This window comes from Scyliorhinus torazame, chromosome 2 (genome assembly GCF_047496885.1).
Source record: "Scyliorhinus torazame isolate Kashiwa2021f chromosome 2, sScyTor2.1, whole genome shotgun sequence".
In the NCBI taxonomy this organism is placed as follows: Eukaryota; Metazoa; Chordata; class Chondrichthyes; order Carcharhiniformes; family Scyliorhinidae; genus Scyliorhinus; species Scyliorhinus torazame.
The window spans coordinates 181,732,734-181,756,807 of NC_092708.1; the positions used below are offsets into that span (position 1 = coordinate 181,732,734).

General features: G+C 51.2%; 1 protein-coding gene across 1 annotated transcript in view; it reads right to left on the reverse strand.

Annotated features, from left to right (window-relative positions):
- Nucleotides 1-24,074, reverse strand: part of LOC140394113 (uncharacterized) — a 337,294-nt gene that overhangs the window by 144,274 nt on the left and 168,946 nt on the right. The window contains exon 4 of the mRNA XM_072480974.1: nt 3,776-3,865. Coding sequence (XP_072337075.1) covers nt 3,776-3,865 — 90 coding nt within the window. The remainder of the gene's footprint in view (nt 1-3,775; nt 3,866-24,074) is intronic.

Consider the following 24,074-nt stretch of genomic DNA (forward strand, 5'->3'; position numbering starts at 1 on the left):
TACCGACAACTCCCGGACACGGCTTCGTACCGACCCCTCCCGGACACGGCTCCGTACCGACCACTCCCGGACACGGCTCCGTACCGACCCCTCCCGGACACGGCTCCGTACCGACCCCTCCCGGACATGGCTCCGTTACGAGCGCTGCCCGACACGGCTCCGTACCGACCTCTCCCAGACACGGCTCCGTACCGTCCCCTCCCAGACACGGCTCCGTACCGTCCCCTCCCAGACACGGCTCCGTACCGACCCCTCCCAGACACGGCTCCGTACCGACCCCTCCCAGACACGGCTCCGTACCGACCCCTCCCAGACACGGCTCCGTACCGACCCCTCCCGGACACGGCTCCGTACCGACCTCTCCCAGACACGGCTCCGGACCGGCCGCTCCCAGACACGGCTCCGTACCGACCCCTCCCAGACACGGCTCCGTACCGACCACTCCCGGACACGGCTCCGTACCGACCACTCCCGTACACGGCTCCGTACCGACCCCTCCCGGACACGGCTCCGTACTGACCACTCCCGGACAGGGCTCCGTACCGACCCCTCCCGGACACGGCTCCGTACCGACCTCTCCCGGACACGGCTCCGTACCGACCCCTCCCGGACACGGCTCCGTACCGACCTCTCCCAGACACGGCTCCGGACCGGCCGCTCCCAGACACGGCTCCGTACCGACAACTCCCGGACACGGCTTCGTACCGACCCCTCCCGGACACGGCTCCGTACCGACCACTCCCGGACACGGCTCCGTACCGACCCCTCCCGGACACGGCTCCGTACCGACCCCTCCCGGACATGGCTCCGTTACGAGCGCTGCCCGACACGGCTCCGTACCGACCTCTCCCAGACACGGCTCCGTACCGTCCCCTCCCAGACACGGCTCCGTACCGTCCCCTCCCAGACACGGCTCCGTACCGACCCCTCCCAGACACGGCTCCGTACCGACCCCTCCCAGACACGGCTCCGTACCGACCCCTCCCAGACACGGCTCCGTACCGACCCCTCCCGGACACGGCTCCGTACCGACCTCTCCCAGACACGGCTCCGGACCGGCCGCTCCCAGACACGGCTCCGTACCGACCCCTCCCAGACACGGCTCCGTACCGACCACTCCCGGACACGGCTCCGTACCGACCACTCCCGTACACGGCTCCGTACCGACCCCTCCCGGACACGGCTCCGTACCGACCCCTCCCGGACACGGCTCCGTACCGACCTCTCCCAGACACGGCTCCGGACCGGCCGCTCCCAGACACGGCTCCGTACCGACCACTCCCGGACACGGCTCCGTACCGACCACTCCCGGACACGGCTCCGTCCCGACCCCTCCCGGACACGGCTCCGTACCGACCCCTCCCGGACATGGCTCCGTACCGACCTCTCCCAGACACGGCTCCGGACCGGCCGCTCCCAGACACGGCTCCGTACCGACCACTCCCGGACATGGCTCCGTTACGAGCGCTCCCAGACACGGCTCCGGACCGGCCGCTCCCGGACACGGCTCCGTCCCGACCACTCCCGGACATGGCTCCGTTACGAGCGCTCCCAGACACGGCTCCGTACCTACCACTCCCGGACATGGCTCCGTTACGAGCGCTCCCAGACACGGCTTCGGACCGGCCGCTCCCAGACACGGCGACATGGCTCCATAACAACTGCTTCCTGTTTGTTCGCGTCCCCATCGGTTTCTCAGAGATGCACGTCCATAACAATGGCTGTGAAATGATAAGCAGCAAGGATCTGGACTGTGGAGATCATTTGGAGTTTATGGTTCTGTGACGATTAGTGTTTCATTATCCGCGCCTTAATGCTCTGGAAATAAATTGATGCCCAGTTGCCAAAACCACAAAGCTGCCTAAATATAAACTGTGCAGGATGGGAAGCAGCAAAGTCTCTGCTTATGTCACACTGAAGATAAACAATGAGAAAAGCTGCTCTTCCCTCTTCTGCCTTGGTTCTGAAATCCAGCCTCTCCATTTCAAGACTTTTCTCCACAACCTTTACAATAACAAAAATCCACAAATTCCTAACATTGCAGACATTAAAAACATAGCTGCAGTTAATTAAATGTCAAAATCAGAACACTTCAGCCTATAATTTCTGCAATGCTTTTCAGTTACTCATGGTGAAATAATATCCCGGCAACTCTGGAGTTTTGTGCCGCCCGGAGATGTCATTTCCGCGCCAGCTGGCGGGGAACCAAAGGCCTTTTCCGCCAGCTGGCGGGGCGGAAATTCCTCCGGCGTCGACCTAGCCCCTCAATGGTGGGGCTCGGCCCCCAAAGATGCGGAGCATTCTGCACCTTTGGGGCGGCGCGATGCCCGTCTGATTTGCGCCGTTTTGGGCGCCAGTCGGCGGACATCGCGCCGTTTCCGGAGAATTTCGCCCAAGAACTGTGACTATAATTGTGCAACCAGGCTCCTCCATCTCTGCAGAGATTCAACTGACCACACCATCCTCCTCCAACGCCTGTCCTCCAGATTCCCACTTAATGTGACTTCCCTCACTTGGCTCCACTCTCATCTATCCAATTGTAGCCATAACATCACCTGGTAATGGCTTTTCATTACCTCACTTCAAAAGGAGGCCTTTGTCCAATGTGTCCCATTTGCAGCAGCATTTTTAATTTTTCTTTGAAAAAGGTCATACATCGTATTCCTACCATTGACCCAAATATTCAAATATTGACAATTCTGTCGACAGGATTAACAACTTACTTTTTCTTAATGTAATAAAACATCTAAAAGCATTTCACAAGAAGGTTGTCAAACTGTGTAGGGCATTGCTGACTGTATCTGAAATATTGAGCACAGTTTTGGTCCCCTTACTTGAGGAAGAACGTAAATGCATTATTGGCAGTTCAGAGAGGTTCACTAGATTGATCCCAGGGATGAAGGACTGGCATTATTAAGAGAGATTGAGCAGTTTAGAAGAAAGAGAGGAGTTATGATTGAGGCATAGAAGATGTTTTAGGGGGTTGATAGGGTAGATGTAGAATGTTTTCCCTTGGTGAACATTCTAGAACGAGAGGCTATCGTTTCAGGCTAAGGGGTGGCAGATTTAAAATGAGGAGGGATGTCTTCACTCAAAGGGTGGTCCATCTGTGGAATTCTCTGCCCCAGAGTGCGTGGACACCAGAACAATAAACACATTTAAGGAGGAGATAGATCGGTTTTTAATTACGACACTGAGCCACATACAGTGATATTGGGCCAGATGGCCAAACGCTTGGCCAAGGAGATATATTTAAGAATTATCTTAAAAGGAAGAAGGGGAGGTGGGGGGGTGGAGAGATACAGAGAGGGAATTCCAGACCTTAGGCCCTGGGCAAGCTGAAGGCATAGCTGCCAATGGTGGAAGGCGGAGACCCAAGAACAGCAAAGAGTAAAGCCACTTAAAAAATTCAAGGGAAAGTGACAACAACAAAAATCCTGGAAATACACTGCAGGATAATCAACAACTGAAGGAGAGAAGATAAGTTCATGTTGTGAGTGAGTACTTTCAAAGACCGATGAAGGATTAGGGATTGTTTATGTTCTTGATGCTTTGACCATTAAGAACCAGGCTGATCCCACCAAATCTATTCTTGGACACACAGTTAGATAACAATGATGGTCAACATTCCAACATGAATTACATTTGATTTCCAGTCCCAAACATGTAAGACCAGGGTCCAACCCATTTCACTGCTTCGTCCCTCAAAAATCTGATCATTACCATGGGAGTTCTGACTGCGAGACTCTCAAACTCAGTAAGATCTCAGACTTACCTGGTGAAAGCCAAGGTAATCCTGGATGGTAGAAGACGTGTAGAAGACATATCCTTCGGCAGTAACAACCAGAATAAAGCCATTCAGAGCCTATGAAAAGAAGACAAAGGGATATTAATAGCAGAAATGTAACAACATGGAGGGAGGGCAAACAACTCCTGATCTCACATTCCATTAATATTCTGCATCCCAGGCCGTCACCTTCATCACCAGCAAGGTTCAACCAATTTAAATGCAAAGATTCCACTTAACATTTAACTGCAATTACTTTTAACCCCAACTTAAACATTTAACTTGAGAATTCATCACCCAGGGAGGCACAGTGGCGCAGTGGTTAGCACTGTTGCCTCACAGCACCGAGGATCCGGGTTCGATCCTGTCCCCGGATCACTGTCCATGTGTCTGTGTGGCTCTCATCCTCACAACCCAAAGATGTGCAGGGTCGGTGAATTGGTCATGCTAAATTACCCGTTGATTGGAGAAAAAGAATTGGACACTCTAAATTTGAAGAAAAGAAAAAGAAGAGAATGCATCACCTCCAACACATCCAATTCACCCAGTCTGCTACTGGGCTGGGTTTTCCAGAAGGATTGCAAGTGTCATTGGGCACGAAGGCCAATGTGATTCATGTCAGCTTGCCCAGTGTGAAACTGATCACGGTCTTCCTACACCTACTGCAATAAACAAACCCCCATGTGAAAAACGCCAAGCTGGAGTCTCCAGGCGACTGATTGGCCACCCTGGGGCTGAGCTATTCACTGATAACAATAGGGAGCTGCATTTAAATGGTTCCTCCGCCCTCACTCCAAGTCAGGCCAGGGGGATGTCAGCACGGAGACCTGCTCCTCCGAGCTGCAAGGGTGAGTTCCCAGCTGTCTCCTCCTGGCATCAATCCCGTCTGTCACCCTTGGAATGTCATCATTAATCCACACCCTGCCACCTCCCGGCCTCCCAGCACCAGATCCCCCGGATCTCCTCTTCACAACCCCTTCCTTGGCAGTGTGCCCACACCTGCAAGCGTGATGGACAGCGAGGTTTGGCCTGTGCCAGAGAAGTGAGGACTGACTGCACCTTCACCCGGATGACCAGTCTCAGGTGAGTTATTTATTTGCCACACCCTTGTCCCTCCCATTTTCTGAACCCATGTCCCTTGTCTTGCAGGATCGCCATCCGATAAGGCCAGGCCATCCTCCACACCTTCGGGAGCTAGGCCAGCGCTGGAGTGATTGGCGCCCCCCCAATGTCCCTTGTCCCTCGCCAAAGGGCCTCCGCCGGCTGGCGGGAGTTGGCGCATGCGCAGGAGTGCCAGCATGTTCCCAGAACAGCTGGCGTGATCCCTGCACATGCGCAGGGGGTTTCTTCTCTGCACCAGCCATGGCGGAGCTTTACAGCGGCCGGCGCGGAGGGAAAGAGTGCCCCCACAGCACAGACCCGCCCGTAGATCGGTGGGCCCCGATTGCGGGCCAGGCCACCGTGGGGGCCCCCCCCTGGGGCCAAATCCCCCTGCGCCCCCCCGAGGACTCCGCAGGCCGCCCACAGAGCCAGGTCCCGCAGGTAAGAACCTTGTGTAATTTACGCCGGCGGGACTGGCCGAAAACGGGCGGCCGCTCGGCCCATCGTGGAGCGGAGAATCGCCGGGGGGGGTGGGGGGCTTTGCCAATGGCCCCCAACCGGCGCAGCGCGATTCCCGTCCCCGCCAAAAAAACGGTGCCGGAGAATTCAGCAGCCGGCCTCGGGGTGGGATTCATGCCGCCCCCCCCCCCCGGCGATTCTCCGGCCCGGCGGGGGGTCAGAGAATCCAACCCAAGGAATTTGGTGTACAGCCAATACGGCATTCTCTGTGGGGACAGAGGATCCAGCCCATCATCTTTGGCCGATTTCTTTCAAGTTAACAATATCGTCAGTGTTAGGAATGGAATTCATCTCCAATTCTTCCAGCCTGCCAGCATGGAGCATTCCCACAACAAGGGCAAGGAGAGAGAGAGTGAGAGGTGAAAGAGAAAACAAACTGCACATGACAGGAATTAGGGTGTTGTGCCTAACAACCATTCTGGCTTTATAAAATGCCTTGTAACATGAAAGGGAATTGGTTTTGAACTCTACCTCATTTTTTTCATATCATGACTCTTTTCTTATCATGACTGAATTTTACGTTTTAAAGATCAGTAACTGAAGTTAGTGTGGAACCCAATATATGCTGTGACTCTCATTGACGCAAAAACATCCATTTATGGCCAAACATGTATTTTTCGATGCTCTTGTGAATGGAATAAATTGGAGGGTTTCATTCATCTCAAAGAGCAACAGAACAAAGACATTTTCCCATTGGGCCATTTGGTTCAGATCGTGGAACTAAAGCCGCCTCCAGATGTAATTCTTCCTTGGTGCCAGAGTTTACTGACAGCTCTCCTGGCATAAAAAAGCTAAGTTTCCTCGGCCAAAAGATGGTGTGCCAGACAGGGGTCATAGTATCATAAGAATTAGGAGCAGGAGTAGGCCATTCAGCCCTTCGATAAGACCATGGCTGATGTTGAATAGCCAATGTTGTTCCTCTGTTTTGAATAGCCAATGTTGTTCCTCTGTTTGAATAGCCAATGTTGTTCCTCTGTTTGAATAGCCAATGTTGTTCCTCTGTTTGAATAGCCAATGTTGTTCCTCTGTTTAAGAAGGGTGGCAGGGATAATCCCGGGAACTACAGGCCGGTGAGCCTTACTTCAGTGGTAGGGAAATTACTGGAGAGAATTCTTCGAGACAGGATCTACTCCCATTTGGAAGCAAATGGACGTATTAGTGAGAGGCAGCACGGTTTTGTGAAGGGGAGGTCGTGTCTCACTAACTTGATAGAGTTTTTCGAGGAGGTCACTAAGATGATTGATGCAGGTAGGGCAGTAGATGTTGTCTATATGGACTTCAGTAAGGCCTTTGACAAGGTCCCTCATGGTAGACTAGTACAAAAGGTGAAGTCACACGGGATCAGGGGTGAACTGGCAAGGTGGATACAGAACTGGCTAGGCCATAGAAGGCAGAGGGTAGCAATGGAGGGATGCTTTTCTAATTGGAGGGCTGTGACCAGTGGTGTTCCACAGGGATCAGTGCTGGGACCTTTGCTCTTTGTAGTATATATAAATGATTTGGAGGAAAATGTAACTGGTCTGATTAGTAAGTTTGCAGATGACACAAAGGTTGGTGGAATTGCGGATAGCGATGAGGACTGTCTGAGGATACAGCAGGATTTAGATTGTCTGGAGACTTGGGCGGAGAGATGGCAGATGGAGTTTAACCTGGACAAATGTGAGGTAATGCATTTTGGAAGGGCTAATGCAGGTAGGGAATATACAGTGAATGGTAGAACCCTCAAGAGTATTGAAAGTCAAAGAGATCTAGGAGTACAGGTCCACAGATCACTGAAAGGGGCTACACAGGTGGAGAAGGTAGTCAAGAAGGCATACGGCATGCTTGCCTTCATTGGCCGGGGCATTGAGTATAAGAATTGGCAAGTCATGTTGCAGCTGTATAGAACCTTAGTTAGGCCACACTTGGAGTATAGTGTTCAATTCTGGTCGCCACACTACCAGAAGGATGTGGAGGCTTTAGAGAGGGTGCAGAAGAGATTTACCAGAATGTTGCCTGGTATGGAGGGCATAAGCTATGAGGAGCGATTGAATAAACTCGGTTTGTTCTCACTGGAACGAAGGAGGTTGAGGGGCGACCTGATAGAGGTATACAAAATTATGAGGGGCATAGACAGAGTGGATAGTCAGAGGCTTTTCCCCAGGGTAGAGGGGTCAATTACTAGGGGGCATAGGTTTAAGGTGAGAGGGGCAAAGTTTAGAGTAGATGTACGAGGCAAGTTTTTTACGCAGAGGGTAGTGGGTGCCTGGAACTCACTACCGGAGGAGGTAGTGGAGGCAGGGACGATAGGGACATTTAAGGGGCATCTTGACAAATATATGAATAGGATGGGAATAGAAGGATACGGACCCAGGAAGTGTAGAAGATTGTAGTTTAGTCGGGCAGTATGGTCGGCACGGGCTTGGAGGGCCGAAGGGCCTGTTCCTGTGCTGTACATTTCTTTGTTCTTTGTTCCAGTTTCCCCAGTATAGGAAGGATCCTCTCAACATCCAACCTGTAAAGTTCCCTCAGTACCTTATTAATTTCAATAAGATGACCCCCTCATTCTTCTAAACTCCCACGAGTACGGGCCCAACTTTTCCACATAAGACAACCCCTTCGACCCAGGAATCAGAGGAGTGAACCTTCTCTGGACTGCAGCTAACGATGAGAGAATGGCACATTGGAATTAAATGGTCACTGATGCCCGAAGTGCCAATGAAGAAACACAGTGGCCAGCTGCAACCTTAGTCACCTCGCCAAACATGCAAATGCCTCCGCTTTCCACTCATAACAGTGAGAACAAATCTACATTTTTGCTAATTTATCTTTGTTAATCACACTGGGTAATCCAGTCTGTGCTTTTTAAAAAAAATACCACATTCTGTAAAAGCACAATATGTGTCCCCCTGTGTAACACCATTAGTACTGGAAAACAATTACTGACTGCTTTGTTCTAACGATGCTCCAATATGGGAAGAGATTGCCAGCAAATAATGTAAATACAGGTCCAAGTCACGCAAGGAAACCCTTTCCTTCCGAACAATGTATTCTCAGCTCTCTCAAGCAGTTTAAGTAATGGGAGGCACCATTAAACTTTCAATCACTGCCAGGATAATTAGACCTTCTTGACCCAGACTATTGTTGGTCCCATTTAAAAAGCTCAGGTTCCACACTCCGCAGGATGCATTGAACATTAACAGCACTTGATATTGATAAGAATCCCATAAATGGCAAACGCAGTGATCCCCGCCTTCAACCGTATTCTGGAATATTGAGTAGCATTAGTCTCTGAACGTGACAGCTTCGGAGAGCCACACTTCTTGTAACTATTCATGGGTCACTATTTATATCTAAACTAAGGGTGGAATTCTGTGGCCTCCCAGCCACGTGTTTCTCGGTGGTAGGAGGTGGCATGCTGTTCACTGCTGGCGTGTTTCTCTGCTCCCACCGCTGTCAATGGGATCTGCCACCGGGAAACCCACGGGCGGATGTGAGCTGCCTGCAGGACCAGAGAATCCCACCGCCATTGGACAGCTGGAGAATTCCGGCCTATGTTTTCATGTTATTTGGGATACGAGTGTCACTGGCAAGGCCAGTGAGCCATTTCCTTGACGACAGACACGTGGCTCGTTCAGCCATTTCAGAGGGCAGTTAAGAGTTAACATTGTCATGCCTGGAATCACATGTAGGCCAGGCCGGGTAAAGCAGAAATATTTCTTTTCCTAAAAGGTTATTTGCAAACATGATGGATTTTTACATCTTTCTAAAAGTTTCATGGTCTTCATTACTGGTACTGGCTTCATATAGTGCACTTTCACTGATGACTGAAGAGACGAATCTGTGAGAGGGAAGTTCTGTCACAAGTGCCATATATGAAGTGGTTATCAGGTCTCGTTGTGGGTTGTTGTTTTTGATTTTGGCACTTGTTGCCAAACCACTGTAGCCAATAATCATCACGATGATGCACACTGGCCTCGTGTGATGCACACTGGCCCCACGTGGCGAACACTGGCCTCGTGTGATGCACACTGGCCCCACGTGGCGAACACTGGCCCCACGTGGCGAACACTGGCCCCACGTGGCGAACACTGGCCCCACGTGGCGAACACTGGCCCCACGTGGCGAACACTGGCCCCACGTGGCGAACACTGGCCCCACGTAGCGCACACTGGCCCTACGTGGCGCACACTGGCCCCACATGGCGAACAGTGGCCCCACAGGGCGAACACTGGCCCCACAGATCGAACACTGGCCCCACATGGCGAACACTGGCCCCACATGGCGAACACTGGCCCCACATGGCGAACACTGGCCCCACATGGCGAACACTGGCCCCACATGGCGAACACTGGCCCCACAAGGCGAACACTGGCCCCACAAGACGAACACTGGCCCCCACATGGCGAACACTGGCCCCACATGGCGAACACTGGCCCCACATGGCGAACACTGGCCCCACATGGCGAACAGTGGCCCCACATGGCGAACACAGGCCCCACAGGGCGAACACAGGCCCCACAGGGCGAACACAGGCCCCACAGGGCGAACACTGGCCCCACATGGTGTACACTGGCCCCACATGGCGAGCACTGGCCCCACATGGCGAACACTGGCCCCACATGGCGAACACTGGCCCCACATGGCGAACACAGGCCCCACATGGCAAACACTAGCCCCACATGGCGAACACTAGCCCCACATGGCGAACACTAGCCCCACATGGCGAACACTGGCCCCACAGGGCGAACACTGGCCCCACAGGGTGTATACTGGCCCCACATGGCGAACACTGGCCCCACATGGCGAACACTGGCCCCACATGGCGAACACTGGCCCCACATGGCGAACACTGGCCCCACATGGTGTACACTGGCCCCACATGGCGAGCACTGGCCCCACATGGCGAACACTGGCCCCACATGGCGAACACTAGCCCCACATGGCGAACACTGGCCCCACATGGCGAACACTGGCCCCACAGGGTGTATACTGGCCCCACATGGCGAACACTGGCCCCACATGGCGAACACTGGCCCCACATGGCGAACACTGGCCCCACATGGCGAACACTGGCCCCACAGAGTGTATACTGGCCTCACATGGCGAACACTGGCCCCACATGGCGAACACTGGCCCCACATGGCGAACACTGGCCCCACATGGCGAACACTGGCCCCACATGGCGAACACTGGCCCCACATGGCGAACACTGGCCCCACATGGCGAACACTGGCCCCACATGGCGAACACTGGCCCCACATGGCGAACACTGGCCCCACATGGCGAACACTGGCCCCACATGGCGAACACTGGCCCCACATGGCGAACACTGGCCCCACATGGCGAACACTGGCCCCACATGGCGAACACTGGCCCCACATGGCGAACACTGGCCCCACATGGCGAACACTGGCCCCACATGGCGAACACTGGCCCCACATGGCGAACACTGGCCCCACATGGCGAACACTGGCCCCACATAGCGAACACTAGCCCCACATGGCGAACACTGGCCCCACATGGCGAACACTGGCCCCACAGGGTGTATACTGGCCCCACATGGCGAACACTGGCCCCACATGGCGAACACTGGCCCCACATGGCGAACACTGGCCCCACATGGTATACACTGGCCCCACATGGCGCACACTGGCCCACATGACGCACACTGGCCCACATGACGCACACTGGCCCCACATGGTGCACACTGGCCCACATGACGCACACTGGCCCCACATGATGCACACTGGCCCCACATGGTACACACTGGCCCCACATGGTACACACTGGCCCACACGACGCACACTGGCCCACATGACGCACACTGGCCCACATGACGCACACTGGCCCTACATGGTACACACTGGCCCACATGACGCACACTGGCCCCACATGACGCACACTGGCCCCACATGACGCACACTGGCCCACATGGCACACACTGGCCCCACATGGCACACACTGGCCCCACATGGCACACACTGGCCCCACATGGCGCACACTGGCCCACACTGGGGCACATGGTACATGCTGGGGCACATTGGCCCACATGGCACATGCTGGCCCACATGTTGCACATACTGACTCACATATCACACATAATGACCCACAGGCCATGTCACCAGTTTCTTATGATGTCAACTGGTGTTACTCATGTGAGAATCAGTGTCTAGGGCCTCCGTGTCGCACTTTTAAGCATCCTTGACACAGAGCTATTGGTTTTCTGGTTCCGGCTACCTCACCAGACAGAAGAGCTTTGGGTATGTGACCGTCTTCTATTGAGCAAATTTCCTCGAGTTCCCTCTGCTGCATGACTGCCAACAAAAATGGAAGCTGTGGCTTTGAGGGCACTGCCGCATTTGCCGTGTTTTTTGTCATTCCATGCGATGCCCAGAATAACCACAAACAGTGAAGGTAAAAGTTGGGCTTCCTTTCTTGGTCCAGAATGGACACGATCTTCTCCATATACCATCCATAAGGAAAGTGTAGGGAACTACCCTCAGAAGGTACCTTTCCTACATTTTGGGGAAAAATCCTGCCCGGTGAGAAATGGTAAATGCAATGTTTCTGACACAGATTGCTCTAAATTCAAGACCCTCCCCCTCCCCTTCTCACACCCAGACTCCGAATAAAAATGGAAGACCCAAAACCCTACGGCACTGGGGGTTAAATCCTACTTCATCCCCCTCCTGTCTATTTCCATTCCAATTATGTTCCTGCAACTAGTGGTCCACTAAAGCAGACTTTCATCTGTTTCCATTCGGAACAGGTCATTAGTCTGTCGCCAAAGAGGTATAGCTTTGGGGCGCTACTCCACATCATTGCTGACCAGGCATCTCTCCCACTCTTAACGCCTGCCATTGGCCTGTTTGGGAGGATCTGCAGGCTGATACTCAACCTCTTTGGCCATGTTATGAATACACCTTCTTTTGCCATCAAGTCCTGGGGTGTGACCCAAACCTGGAGCTTTTGGCTCAGAGGTAGAGATCCTGTGCCACAAAACCTCCTCCCTCTCCTGTACACATAGAATTTACAGTGCAGAAGGAGGCCATTTGGCCCATCGAGTCTGCACTGACCCTTGGAAAGAGCACCCTGCCTCAGCCCACACCTCCACCCTATCCCAGTAACGCAGTAACCCCACCTAACCTATTTGTGGACACCAAGGGCAATTTAGCATGGCCAATCCACCTAACCTGCACATTTTTGGACTTGTGGGAGGAAACCGGAGCACCCGGAGGAAACCCACGCACACACGGGCAGAATGTGCAGACTCCGCACAGGCAGTGACCCAAGCCGGGAATCGAACCTGTGACTCTGGAGCTGCGAAGCAACTGTGCTAACCACTGTACTACCGTGCCGCACACATACACAATTATAATTACAATAAATGGAACTAAATCCAGTGCTGTCGATGAAGAGTTAGGAAACGTTCGTGTTCCTAAGTAAGTGATTAGCGGGGATGTGATTTCCATAGGATGGGATTTCCACAGGAGATTTGGGACCTGGAACCTGCTGCTCTGCGCATCCCTAGTTGGATCCTGGAAGGATGCTGAGTGAAATTCCACAGTTTTCTGTTCCACAGATTTTGGTCATCGTGTACTGTGATCCCGTTGACTTGTTGGTACTAACAATGGATAACCTTGGCAATTAGTTCTAGGTCAGCTGTCAAATCCATTTGTATATTTGTAAGACAAGGCGCCCAGCAGCCACCATAATATAAAGGCCAAGTGTACAGTAGTTTAGGGGTCATGTTACTGGATTAATAATCCGGAGACCAGGACAAATAATTCAGCGACACGACTTCAAACCTCACCAGATCAGCTGAGGAATTTAAATACAATTAATGTAATAAATGTAGAAAAAAAGATAGTCTCAGTAATGGTTCCATGAAATAACTGAATTGTTGTAAAACCTCATCTTGTGCACTAAAGTGTTTTAGTGAAGGAAATCTGCCGTCCTCACCCGGTCTGGCCTACATGCAGTTCTAGCTGCCTCTGAAATGATCCAATGGTCAGGAAAGGCTTACCATTCACGGGTCATAAATTCTGGCCTTACCAGTGGTGCAAGTTCCTCTCCAACTCCCACACTATCCTGACTTGGAAATATATTGCTGTTCCTTCACTGTCGCTGGGTCAAAATCCTGGAATTCCCTTGGCCCTAACAGCACTGTGGGTGTACCTACACCACATGGACTGCAATGGTCCAAGATGGTGGCTCACCACCACCGTTTCTTTTTTTTTTAAATTAAGAGTACCAATTCCTTTTTTCAAATTAAGGGGCAATTCGGCATGGCCAATGCACCTACCCTGCACATCTTTGGGTTTTGGGGGTGAGACCCATGCGGACAGGGAGAATGTGAAAACTCCACACGGATAGTGACCCGGGGCTGGGAACGAACCTGGATCCTCGGTGCCATGAGGCAGCAGTGCTAACCACTGCGCCATCATGCCCTTCGCCACCACCTTATCAAGGGTAATTAGGAATGGGCAATGAATGCTGGCCTAGCCAGCGACACCAACATCCTATGAACGAATAAATGTTTAAAAATCCCATCTATTTAAAAAACCAAGGATCAGCCAACCTTTGTAAATCTTCTCCAGGCCCAACTACCAGGATATACCTCTTCTGATTCTGAACGGCTAGACGGTTCCCTACATTTCTCCTCCATGCCCTGACCCTCTCCCCCAAAATAAAGCCACCACTGATAGCACAATCTTCATCAGCATCATCCTGTGTGCTGAGACACCTTGGGAGTATTACTGTCTTCAATGTCAGAGATTAGGAATCAGGGCCGAGTGCTATATTGCCCAACCTGTTCCCTTTTCACAGCCCATGTAACTCTCTGGGAAGTATCATTATGTACCCACAGTGCTCTTACAAAAAACAATTGCTTTTATTCAATGCCTATTGCACAGACATTTCCCATTGGTATCAGGCAGGATTTCTGAATGCTTGCTTTGCTGAGCAGGAATGAGGCTAAGGAAAGTTGGAGGAGGGATGTAATTCTTAAAGGGCTTCATCCTCCAACTCCCCCCCCCAACCTCCTCTCTACCCCACCATCTCCCCCCCTCGTCTACGATTCTTCCAAATTCTACAATCTCCTCCTCTCCCAAGCCCGTAACTATCTTTCCTCACAATTTCCACCCCCCCCCACCCCCATGACCCTCCCTTTGTAATTGTCCCCCTCACAAAGTTTTTATACAGGCTTCTAATATTAAGGTCTGTTGGCACATCAGTGAAAAATGTTTTTGTTTCCTGTGTCTGAAATGTACATTTATGTGGAATGTAAATTCGCTGATTATTATCGGCCGATTCAGCAGAAAGCCAACTGTAACTAAGGAATTTTCAAGATTATTACCAAACAGAAAGACATCAGGCGTTGGGGGCTGGGTGGTAAAGCAACTTGAACATCTGCTGTCTGCACCACAAACTAACACAGGAGCTCTGGAAGCAACACCGTAAAACCCCATTGGTCATCAAATCCAAAATCTACTTGACACTGTGAGATCATAGAATCATAGGATGTACAGTGCAGAAGGAGGCCATTCGGCCCAACGAGTCTGCACCAGCCCTTGGAGCACCCTACCTAAGCCCACATCTCCACCCCATCCCCGTAACCCAGTAACCCCACCTAACCTTCTTGGACACTAAGGGCAATTTATCATGGCCAATCCACCTAACCTGCACATCTTTGGACTGTGGGAGGAAACTGTAGCACCCGGAGGAAACCCACGCAGACACGGAGAGAACGTGCAGACTCCGCACAGACAGTGACCCAAGCCAGAATCGAACCTGGGACCCTGGAGCTGTGAAGCCACAGTGCTAACTACTGTGCTACCGTGCTGCCCACACAGAATTATAATTACAATAAATGGAACTAAATCCATTGCTGCCGATGAAGTGTCCATCTCACCATATTTCCTGGTTATAAGGTTATGATGTGAAACAAGATTGCATGCATTTAAATGTGATTCCTGGGTTGGACGCAGTATGCCCCGCCCATTCATGATGCTCCGCTCCTCCCAGGTGGGAGTCTCATGGGTGTGAATTACTAAAAGTATTGACAAACGTGGACTGGGCGCCGTTACTGCGGAGGGGGAGCAAGAGGCCGGAACAACAATGAATAACTGTTGAAAATATCAGGCTTGCTGGGGTGGGATGACTAGGCTGGGGGCAGTAGTGGGTAGTGACTTGGTGTCACATCTGTGGATGTGGGGTGTCCCCCTTGGGATGTTCTCTGTTTTCTTTGTCTGGATGTCTTGAATGCGTAGTGTTGAACAAAGAACATTAAGCTAAGTAAATTAACAAAGCTGATTTATTAACACTACTTAAATAAGGTTCCAACGTATTCCTAGGTGCAAGGTTGCTAAAATAAACTATGCTATATCTCAAAGTACAGCACTCTCAAATACACAACTAATCTCTCTCATGCCTAAACACCTTCTCCGAGTCAAGGGTCGTCAAGTTATATATATATATGACTGCTCTTGATCACCATCTGGTGGTAAGAAGTATGTACATGAAATTGTTAAACCTTTATCTTCCATACAATATCCATATTGCTACACCTCTTGGGATTGGGATGGCCTGGCTCAGACTATTGCTACAGTTTGTCTTTTAAACACACCCCTTTGGTACTACTTACAGGCTCCTGGATGTTCACACTGCTGAGTGCTGCCAGTGTCCTCGAAATGCTCAGAAGGCCACTAGCTATCTGGGGGCCCACCCAGGCTGTCCCTCAGGACACCCTCATACCCCAGCTGCATCATCAAGGGCCAAGTCCAATCAGGAGCCCACCAGGTGTTGGCATTTTTCAGAAGCGCTGCCCCATTGAGGCGGCACGGTAGCACAGTGGTTAGCACTGTTACTTCACAGCGCCAGGATCCCAGGTTCGATTCGTGGCTTGGGTCACTGTCTGTGCAGAGTCTGCACGTTCTCCCCGTGTTTGCGTGGGTTTCCTCCGGGTGCTCCGGTTTCCTCCCACAAGTCACGTAAGACGTGCTGTTAGGTCATTTGGACATTCTGATTTCTCCCTCCGTGTACCCAAACAGGGGCCGGAATGTTGTGACGAGGGGATTTTCACAGTAACTTCATTGCGGTATTAATGTAAGCCTACTTGTGACAATAAAGATTATGATTATTATATTATGCATTGCAGAGGAAGCAGGGGATCAGCAAAACTCACCCCAACCAGAGGATACCTACACTGCAGACTTTGGACCCCTCCCTGGTTCTCTGCCCATCTCAGGGCAGAGGCCTCACTAGTGACCCCACTTCTCCAGGTTGTCATGATATTCAAACACACACATCATGATAGACAGATCAACAGACCAATTAGCACACATAACACGACAGCCAATCACAGACAAGGCCAGAGACAGTATAAGACAAGAAACACAACACCTGGTGGCCAGTCGATCTGGAGACAGGACAAGGACAGGACCTGATTAAAAAGACACTCACACAGTCACCACGTGCTGAGTACCAAGACAGATCTGTAAACCACAAGTTGGAATAAAACTGCGTTATACCAATCGCAACCGTGTTGGTTCATCTGTACCTCAGAGCACCCAACACCACATGATACCAGTGAGTGGATTGATACCTGCCGCCATACCTCAGCGTACAGTGACAACCAGCAATACCCAGGCAAGATGTACGAGCTCCCGGTTCCGCAGCAGCTCCAGTGCCACGGCGATCTCCGCGAGAACTGGCAGCGATTCCAGCAAACGTTTGAATTCTTCCTGGTGGCAGCCGAACTTCAAGACCTGGCCGATGATGAAAAAATAGAGTTTCTCCTCACCATCGCCGGTGCAAGAGCAGAAGAAATCTTTAACAAATTCAAGTTCTCCAAGTGGCAAAACAGGTACGATTTCCAGGCAGTCCTGGACAAATTCGGCAAATACTGTGAGGAAAACACACTCCAATCGGCAAGGAAAGGTAAGAGAAGCGCCAGTACTCACCTCGAGGCCGAAATCCCGGACCAGAGAGTGATTTGGGTCGAGGTCGGCGGCCATCTTGCTAAAGGGACTACACTAGCGCAGTTGCGCGAGAAGTGCGCAGAACCGGAAGGTTCGTTTGCGCATGCGCAATCAAGAAAACGGCCATCGGTAAAGGAACAGCAATCTGCGCATGCGCAATCGCTTCCTACGTGCCTCGTCACGCGCGTCATGACGTCAGAGGCCCCAGACCGCACCAATTTAAAGGGGAAACGTCCCAAATCAAAGAAAAAATCTTTTAAAGCTGTAAAACAACCTTCCTTCACCTGGAATACAAAACAAACAAAGAACAAAGAAATGTACAGCACAGGAACAGGCCCTTCGGCCCTCCAAGCCCGTGCCGACCATACTGCCCGACTAAGCTACAATCTTCTACCCTTCCTGGGTCCGTATCCTTCTATTCCCATCCTATTCATATATTTGTCAAGATGCCCCTTAAATGTCCCTATCGTCCCTGCCTCCACTACCTCCTCCGGTAGTGAGTTCCAGGCACCCACTACCCTCTGCGTAAAAAACTTGCCTCGTACATCTACTCTAAACTTTGCCCCTCTCACCTTAAACCTGTGCCCCCTAGTAATTGACCCCTCTACCCTGGGGAAAAGCTGGAATGACAGCACAATGCCTCAAATTGAACCAGGAAATGAATTTAACCTCCGAAGAACCCTGCAACAAGCAGTTACCTACGCACAAACCGATGATTCCGACCTCAAATGCTTCGATACCGATCTTTACATTTTTTCCGGACCTCGCGAGCCCAATGACAGCTCCATGGTCCTAGACGGCTACGACCCGGACGAACCTTTCAGGTTGCACATTGGCGACCCCCACATTGAATCCGACGCAGATGCGGATTCACTTTTCGGATCTGAGGATCTTCAACCCAGCAGATACAACGTCCCAACTCATCAGTGCAGGATGATGCTGCAGCCTGAAATTAAGAGACAGAAAGCGATACAACCCACAAAGAGCGGCCTTCTGCCACACAGAGCGTGGTCCACGCCCCGCTCAGTGTTCCCGACTCTACGAGGGAACCAATGCAAGACTCCATTGCGCTGTCCTTGCAGGAACAAGACCATGAGGGTCTAGCAACCTCCTCTGACCAACTAGCGGCAGATGATGCAAGTCTGCCATGCTCACGTAAACAGCAAGAAGACTATAACAGTCCACCACGCTCCAGTGCACAGCAGGACGACCATGACGGTCTATCATGCTACAATGAAGGGCACAGCGCTGATGACTGTTCAAGCCCAAATGAAGACAAGCCAAAGGAATCGCCTCTTCTAAGCCCGAAGAAAAACGGATTATGCGCTGACCTTCAGGATCATTATAGCCGAAGAGATATTAATAATGCTGCACAGTCACAGAAGGATGCTGAGGATTTGCTAAAGAAATTACTTGTATGTCTAACTTGCAAGGAGCAGACTGAAAATTGCCATTGCTTTAGTACGGATCGAAAAAATGGACAAGACATTGATCCTCATTTAATGGAAATAACACAACCTGAATCATATCTACAGCAGGGACAACTGTCTCCCTTCAACACAAAACCGCAAAGTCCCAACTTCAGAGACCAGCAGTTAGTCAGTAATGACTCTTCAAACCCTGATGGGAATATTAATCGCATTGAACCTATGCACACTCCACTGATAAATGAGCAGAACATTGGAGCAAGAATCCTGAGGACACCGACATCGAGTAGCCAGATAAAGCACTTAAAACCCGCAGCAGTTTCAAGTGAACCAATTGTGCTTTCCAGTGATGGTGAAGATGCAGATAAGGTCGACCCGATTATCCATTGTACCACATTAACTCCAGAGATTAAGCATTTATGTCTGGGGAGTAGAATGTGGGCAATTGAGAACAGTAAAAGAGAGACTGTGACTATGCCAGTCCCAGCAAAATCAGAGCCAGAGACCATGAAGGCATGTACATTAGAAAAGGATACATATGAATTAACTGAGAAGAAAATTGAAACGGACTGTTCTTTGGAAACTAGTACAATGACGAAAGAAACATTGGATCCAACATTTGATGCCCTACATAGGGGAGAAATTGAGGGAAATGAACAAGGTTCTGTAATGTCTGGGGGAAGATTTAAAATTCCAAAGAAGAAAAGCCCAAATGAAGGACAACGGCAAGACAATGACAGTCCACCCACATGGTTTGCACCACCAGATGAAAACTCTGACAATTTACCCAACCCTAGTGAACAGCAAGCAGCTACTGAGGATCTACCCACAGTATGTGAAATGAGTGACGACAGCATCCCACTTCCCATGCAAAAGGTGCAAAGTGACAGACCTCAGCTAGTGCGTACAGAGGCACTCGACGATCACGGTGAGACCACTGGTGACTACAGTGACACCACACTACTTCCACCCTCAATTGCTCGAACCTCTCCACTAGTCAATGCATTCCTGCATGTTCCGACTCCAGAAGTGCAGCTTCAAGAAATCTCAGCTGACTCCAGTGAACCTGCTAAGACTCTGGACGGGGAGCATCGACAAAAAACAGACCAAACTCCAGATGGGGAGCAACCAAACGCCGACTCTGATTCACGTAAGCCAGACTTTACTCCAGACAGGCAGTGCCGCAACCTCAGTGATGGCACGCTCAGGGTGACAGCAGATGCCACAACGACAGGAGATGGATCACGTGACAATCACACTGGGTCAGCAATAACAAGCAGCAGCTACAGTCCAAGAGGAATACACCAATTTTCACCACAGCTATGTCCACACATTTGTTCCACACCGGCAGTGCGGCCAATGACAGCTCATGCTGGACAAACCCAGTATTCAGGCATGCAGCAACCAGCAGTCTATGCAGCATATTCTCAAACAGGCCAGCACTACGGATTGCCCACTAATGGAATCAAGACCGAAGGAGGACTACCACAAGCGCAATCTGCACTACAGACTGGATGCCTTAGTTACTGCCCAGGATTTGCTGCACCACAGCCTGGCCAGATAGCATATTCCTATCAGATGCAAGGTTCTAGTTTCACACCATCACCAGACATTGATGCGAGCAGCAATTCTGTCTCCAAAGCGACATGCTTCAACGCTTCTCAGCAGAATCACCCTTCCAGCACAGCACGTGGCCAGAACCAGTATGCACAGTCTCATCCAACTTCAACATCTGGCACATGCATCACCTTGAATGATATTGTTGATGGTACCTCTTCAATGTCAACGACCTATCAGCTACAAGATGCCATCCGACGGCACCACCACAAACATAAAAAGAAAAAGACTCCACCTCGTTCCTGGTACGCATGCCGGATGGATCCGTGCGTAGGCGCAATCGGCGAGCCCTTCGCCTACTTCCACGCTTGCAACGGAACCACACACAGACGCCGTGTCCTCCAATGGTTCCTGATAGTGACTTCGTGGAGCTGCCATATACCATGCCCCTTCTGTTGCCACCCGTGGCCAGGCTCGCACCTCAGCCGGTGGTTCTCGACCCACCCTTGAGGCGGTCAACCCGAATTTGTCGCCCACCTACTAGACTGGACTTATGAGACTGTTCACACGTCAAAGTTTAGAAACTATTGTATTGTAACATGTTACTGTTTTATCGTTCCAGATCTCGTTTGACCGGACCACACTTCAAAGTTTTTCTTCTTTTGTTATGGTACAACCTCGTTAGCATGCCACACCTGACATCGCCCCATGTATATAGTTACGCCACATGTACATGCTGTAAATATCACGCACACACGCCTTTAGCTACACTCAGGACACATTCATATTTATAACCACGTAGGCACATAATCTTGTAAAAAAGGGGGGATGTCATGATATTCAAACACACATATCATGATAGACAGACCAACAGACCAATTAGCACACATAACACGACAGCCAATCACAGACAAGGACAGAGACAGTATAAGACAAGAAACACGACACCTGGTGGCCAGTCGATCTGGAGACAGGACAAGGACAGGACCTGATTAAAAAGACACTCACACAACACCACGTGCTGAGTACCAAGACAGATCTGTAAACCACAAGTTGGAATAAAACTGCTTTGTACCAATCGCAACCGTGTTGGTTCATCTGTACCTCAGAGCACCCAACACCACACAGGTCACCAGCTGTCTCCTCCCGATGAGACTGGCAGTGCTGATAGCCGCTGCCACCATCTCCCAAGCAGTGTTCAGAAGGGCAGGCTTGAGCCTCCGGCCAGGCTGGGAAGAGGGTGCCCCTCCGCTCCTCACTGGCATGGAGCTGTGCATCCACCTCGGTCTGCCGTCCTCGTGGGGAAGGTCTTCTCTGAGCCACCTTGGTGGCTGCAGTGAGTGTGTTGTAAGTAGAGCACTTAAAAACAGTTCCAGCTGCCAGGCTCTTTGGCGTGAACACTGGCCCCAGCGATTAGAACGCCTATTGGGCTGGGAATTGCTTACAATTTGCATCAACTGACTGCTGGCCCATTAACATGTCCTGAATTGTTCCATAAAAACGCCCCCAACGGTAATGAGTACCACACACAATTCAGTCCCTGTGTCAACACTGGTGCGATCCAACGACAACGCTGCGCCCGAAAGGCAGCTCGACGTGATGCAGTGTGGCCGATAGAAGCCGGGAGAGCCCGCTCCCGGGATCTACCCGGCTCACATCGCTTCGCGAGATCTAACCCGATCTCGTGAGACATTGCAATGTGAATCACGCCCATTGTGGGCGAGATCACATTTTAGCAAGTTTAATGTGCTGATTCCTGAACTACCCGAAGCATGGGATCAATCTCTTCACCTGGGAGACCTCCGGCTAGCGCCGCAAACGGAGACCAGACAGAACGGCACTCGTGGGGGTCTCCCAGGGGATTGGAGGCTCCCAGGTGCATTCCCTTTGGACAGTGTGGCACCCTTGCCCGGCTGGTGTCACCTGGGCACCCTGGCACTGCCAGCCTCACACCTTGGCAGTGCCACCTGGGTGCCAACCTGGCACTGCTAGCTGGCAGGGGCACTGCTGAGCCAACCTGGCATTTTTGTGCCCCGGCGATCGAGCCAGAGGTTCCCTGCACGGATGTTTGGGGAGGGGGGTGGTGTGGAGGATCCTGGAGATCGGGACACCATCTCTCGCTGCACTGAGGAGTTATGGCGAGCGGAGATCCTCAGTGCACAAAACAGGGCTATGTGCAGCCTCGGCTGTGCATTCCCGGCTGAGACCTTAATCTAACGTGGTTGACGTTTTATAGCCATGTGTTTTTCGACACTATGACTGCCTAGAATCATGCAGTTAAATACGTTTGCTGTGAGACTTTATTCCCTTTTACTTAAATAGTGTCCTTAGTCTCCCAGACGGAGAATATTGCCCTCTGTCTGCTGTCACTGCTGGAAGAAGAGCAGAGGAGTTCTCCCTGTGTCCCGGCCAATATATATCCCTGAATCAACATCACTACAAACAGAATATCTGGTCATTATCACATTGCTGTGTTTGAGAGCTTATCGCGCACAAATTGGCTGTTACTTTTCCTCATTACAAGTCAATATAACTCAAAAAGTACTTCATTGGCCGGAAAGTGCTTTCGGTGCTGTAGAAATGCATGTCTGTTTTTCTACCTGACAATAACCGAAGTACACTGTATGCAAGGGTACCCATCCATCTGCATAACAGGACTGACACTGAGGGTCAAGGCCATCTGCTCAGAAACATTGCATCATCGTCCATCCCCCCCACCCCTCATTTAGGGCTGTGGAGATCTTCCACCCACTCAGGTCCATGGCAGCCTCTTCCCCAAGATTCCCCTCTCAATGCCTTTGCACTGTGTGACTGCTCACCCTTGGTGAGTTTGAGCCTCACACTTACTCGTAGTGCTCTCATCTTCCCATTCTTACTTTACCTCACCATCCCCAGAAACAGCCACTCAGGTCAGTTTCTGCTATATAATTCACCAGGTTATTGTGGCTGAACTTGCTCCCTGTATTTACTGACAAACCTACCTCTGACCACAAACTCACCTCCCTCCCCATCCTTATTTACCTAATCTAACCTTACTACCTGCATTTCCTAATGCTTACAGAAATCCTCCCAACTCCTCACTCACCAACGCTCTTGATAATCTAACTGCAGCTCTTCTGGCCTCCACCCAGCATCCCAGCACGGCTCCTGTTGATCTACTGAACAGTTTGCTTATGTCTATCATTGACTGCAAAGACAGCCTAGCCATATAAATACTGCGGCTACAAGAGCAAGTCAGAGGCTAGAAATCCTGTGGCGAATAACTCACCTCCTGACTCCCCAAAGCCTGTCCACCATCTACAAGGCAGAAGTCAGGAGTATAATGGAATACTCTCTACTTGCCTGGATGAGTGCTGCTCCAACAACACTCAAGAAGCTCGACACCATCCACTTGATCAGCACCCCATCCACCACCTTCAACATTCACTCCCCCCACCATGATGCACAATGCCAGCCGTGTATAGCATCTACAAGATGCACTGCAGCAACTCACCAAGGCTTCTTAGGCAACACCTTCCAAACCAAAGAACACTACCATCTAGAAGGACAAGAGCAGCAGATACCTGGGAACCCCACCACTTGGAAGTTCCCTTCCAGGTCACTCACCATCCTGACTTGGAAATATATCGGAAGTTCCTTCACTGTCACTGGGTCAAAATCCTGGAATTCCCTCCCTAACAGCACGGTGGGGGTACCTACACCACATGGACTGCAGCGGGG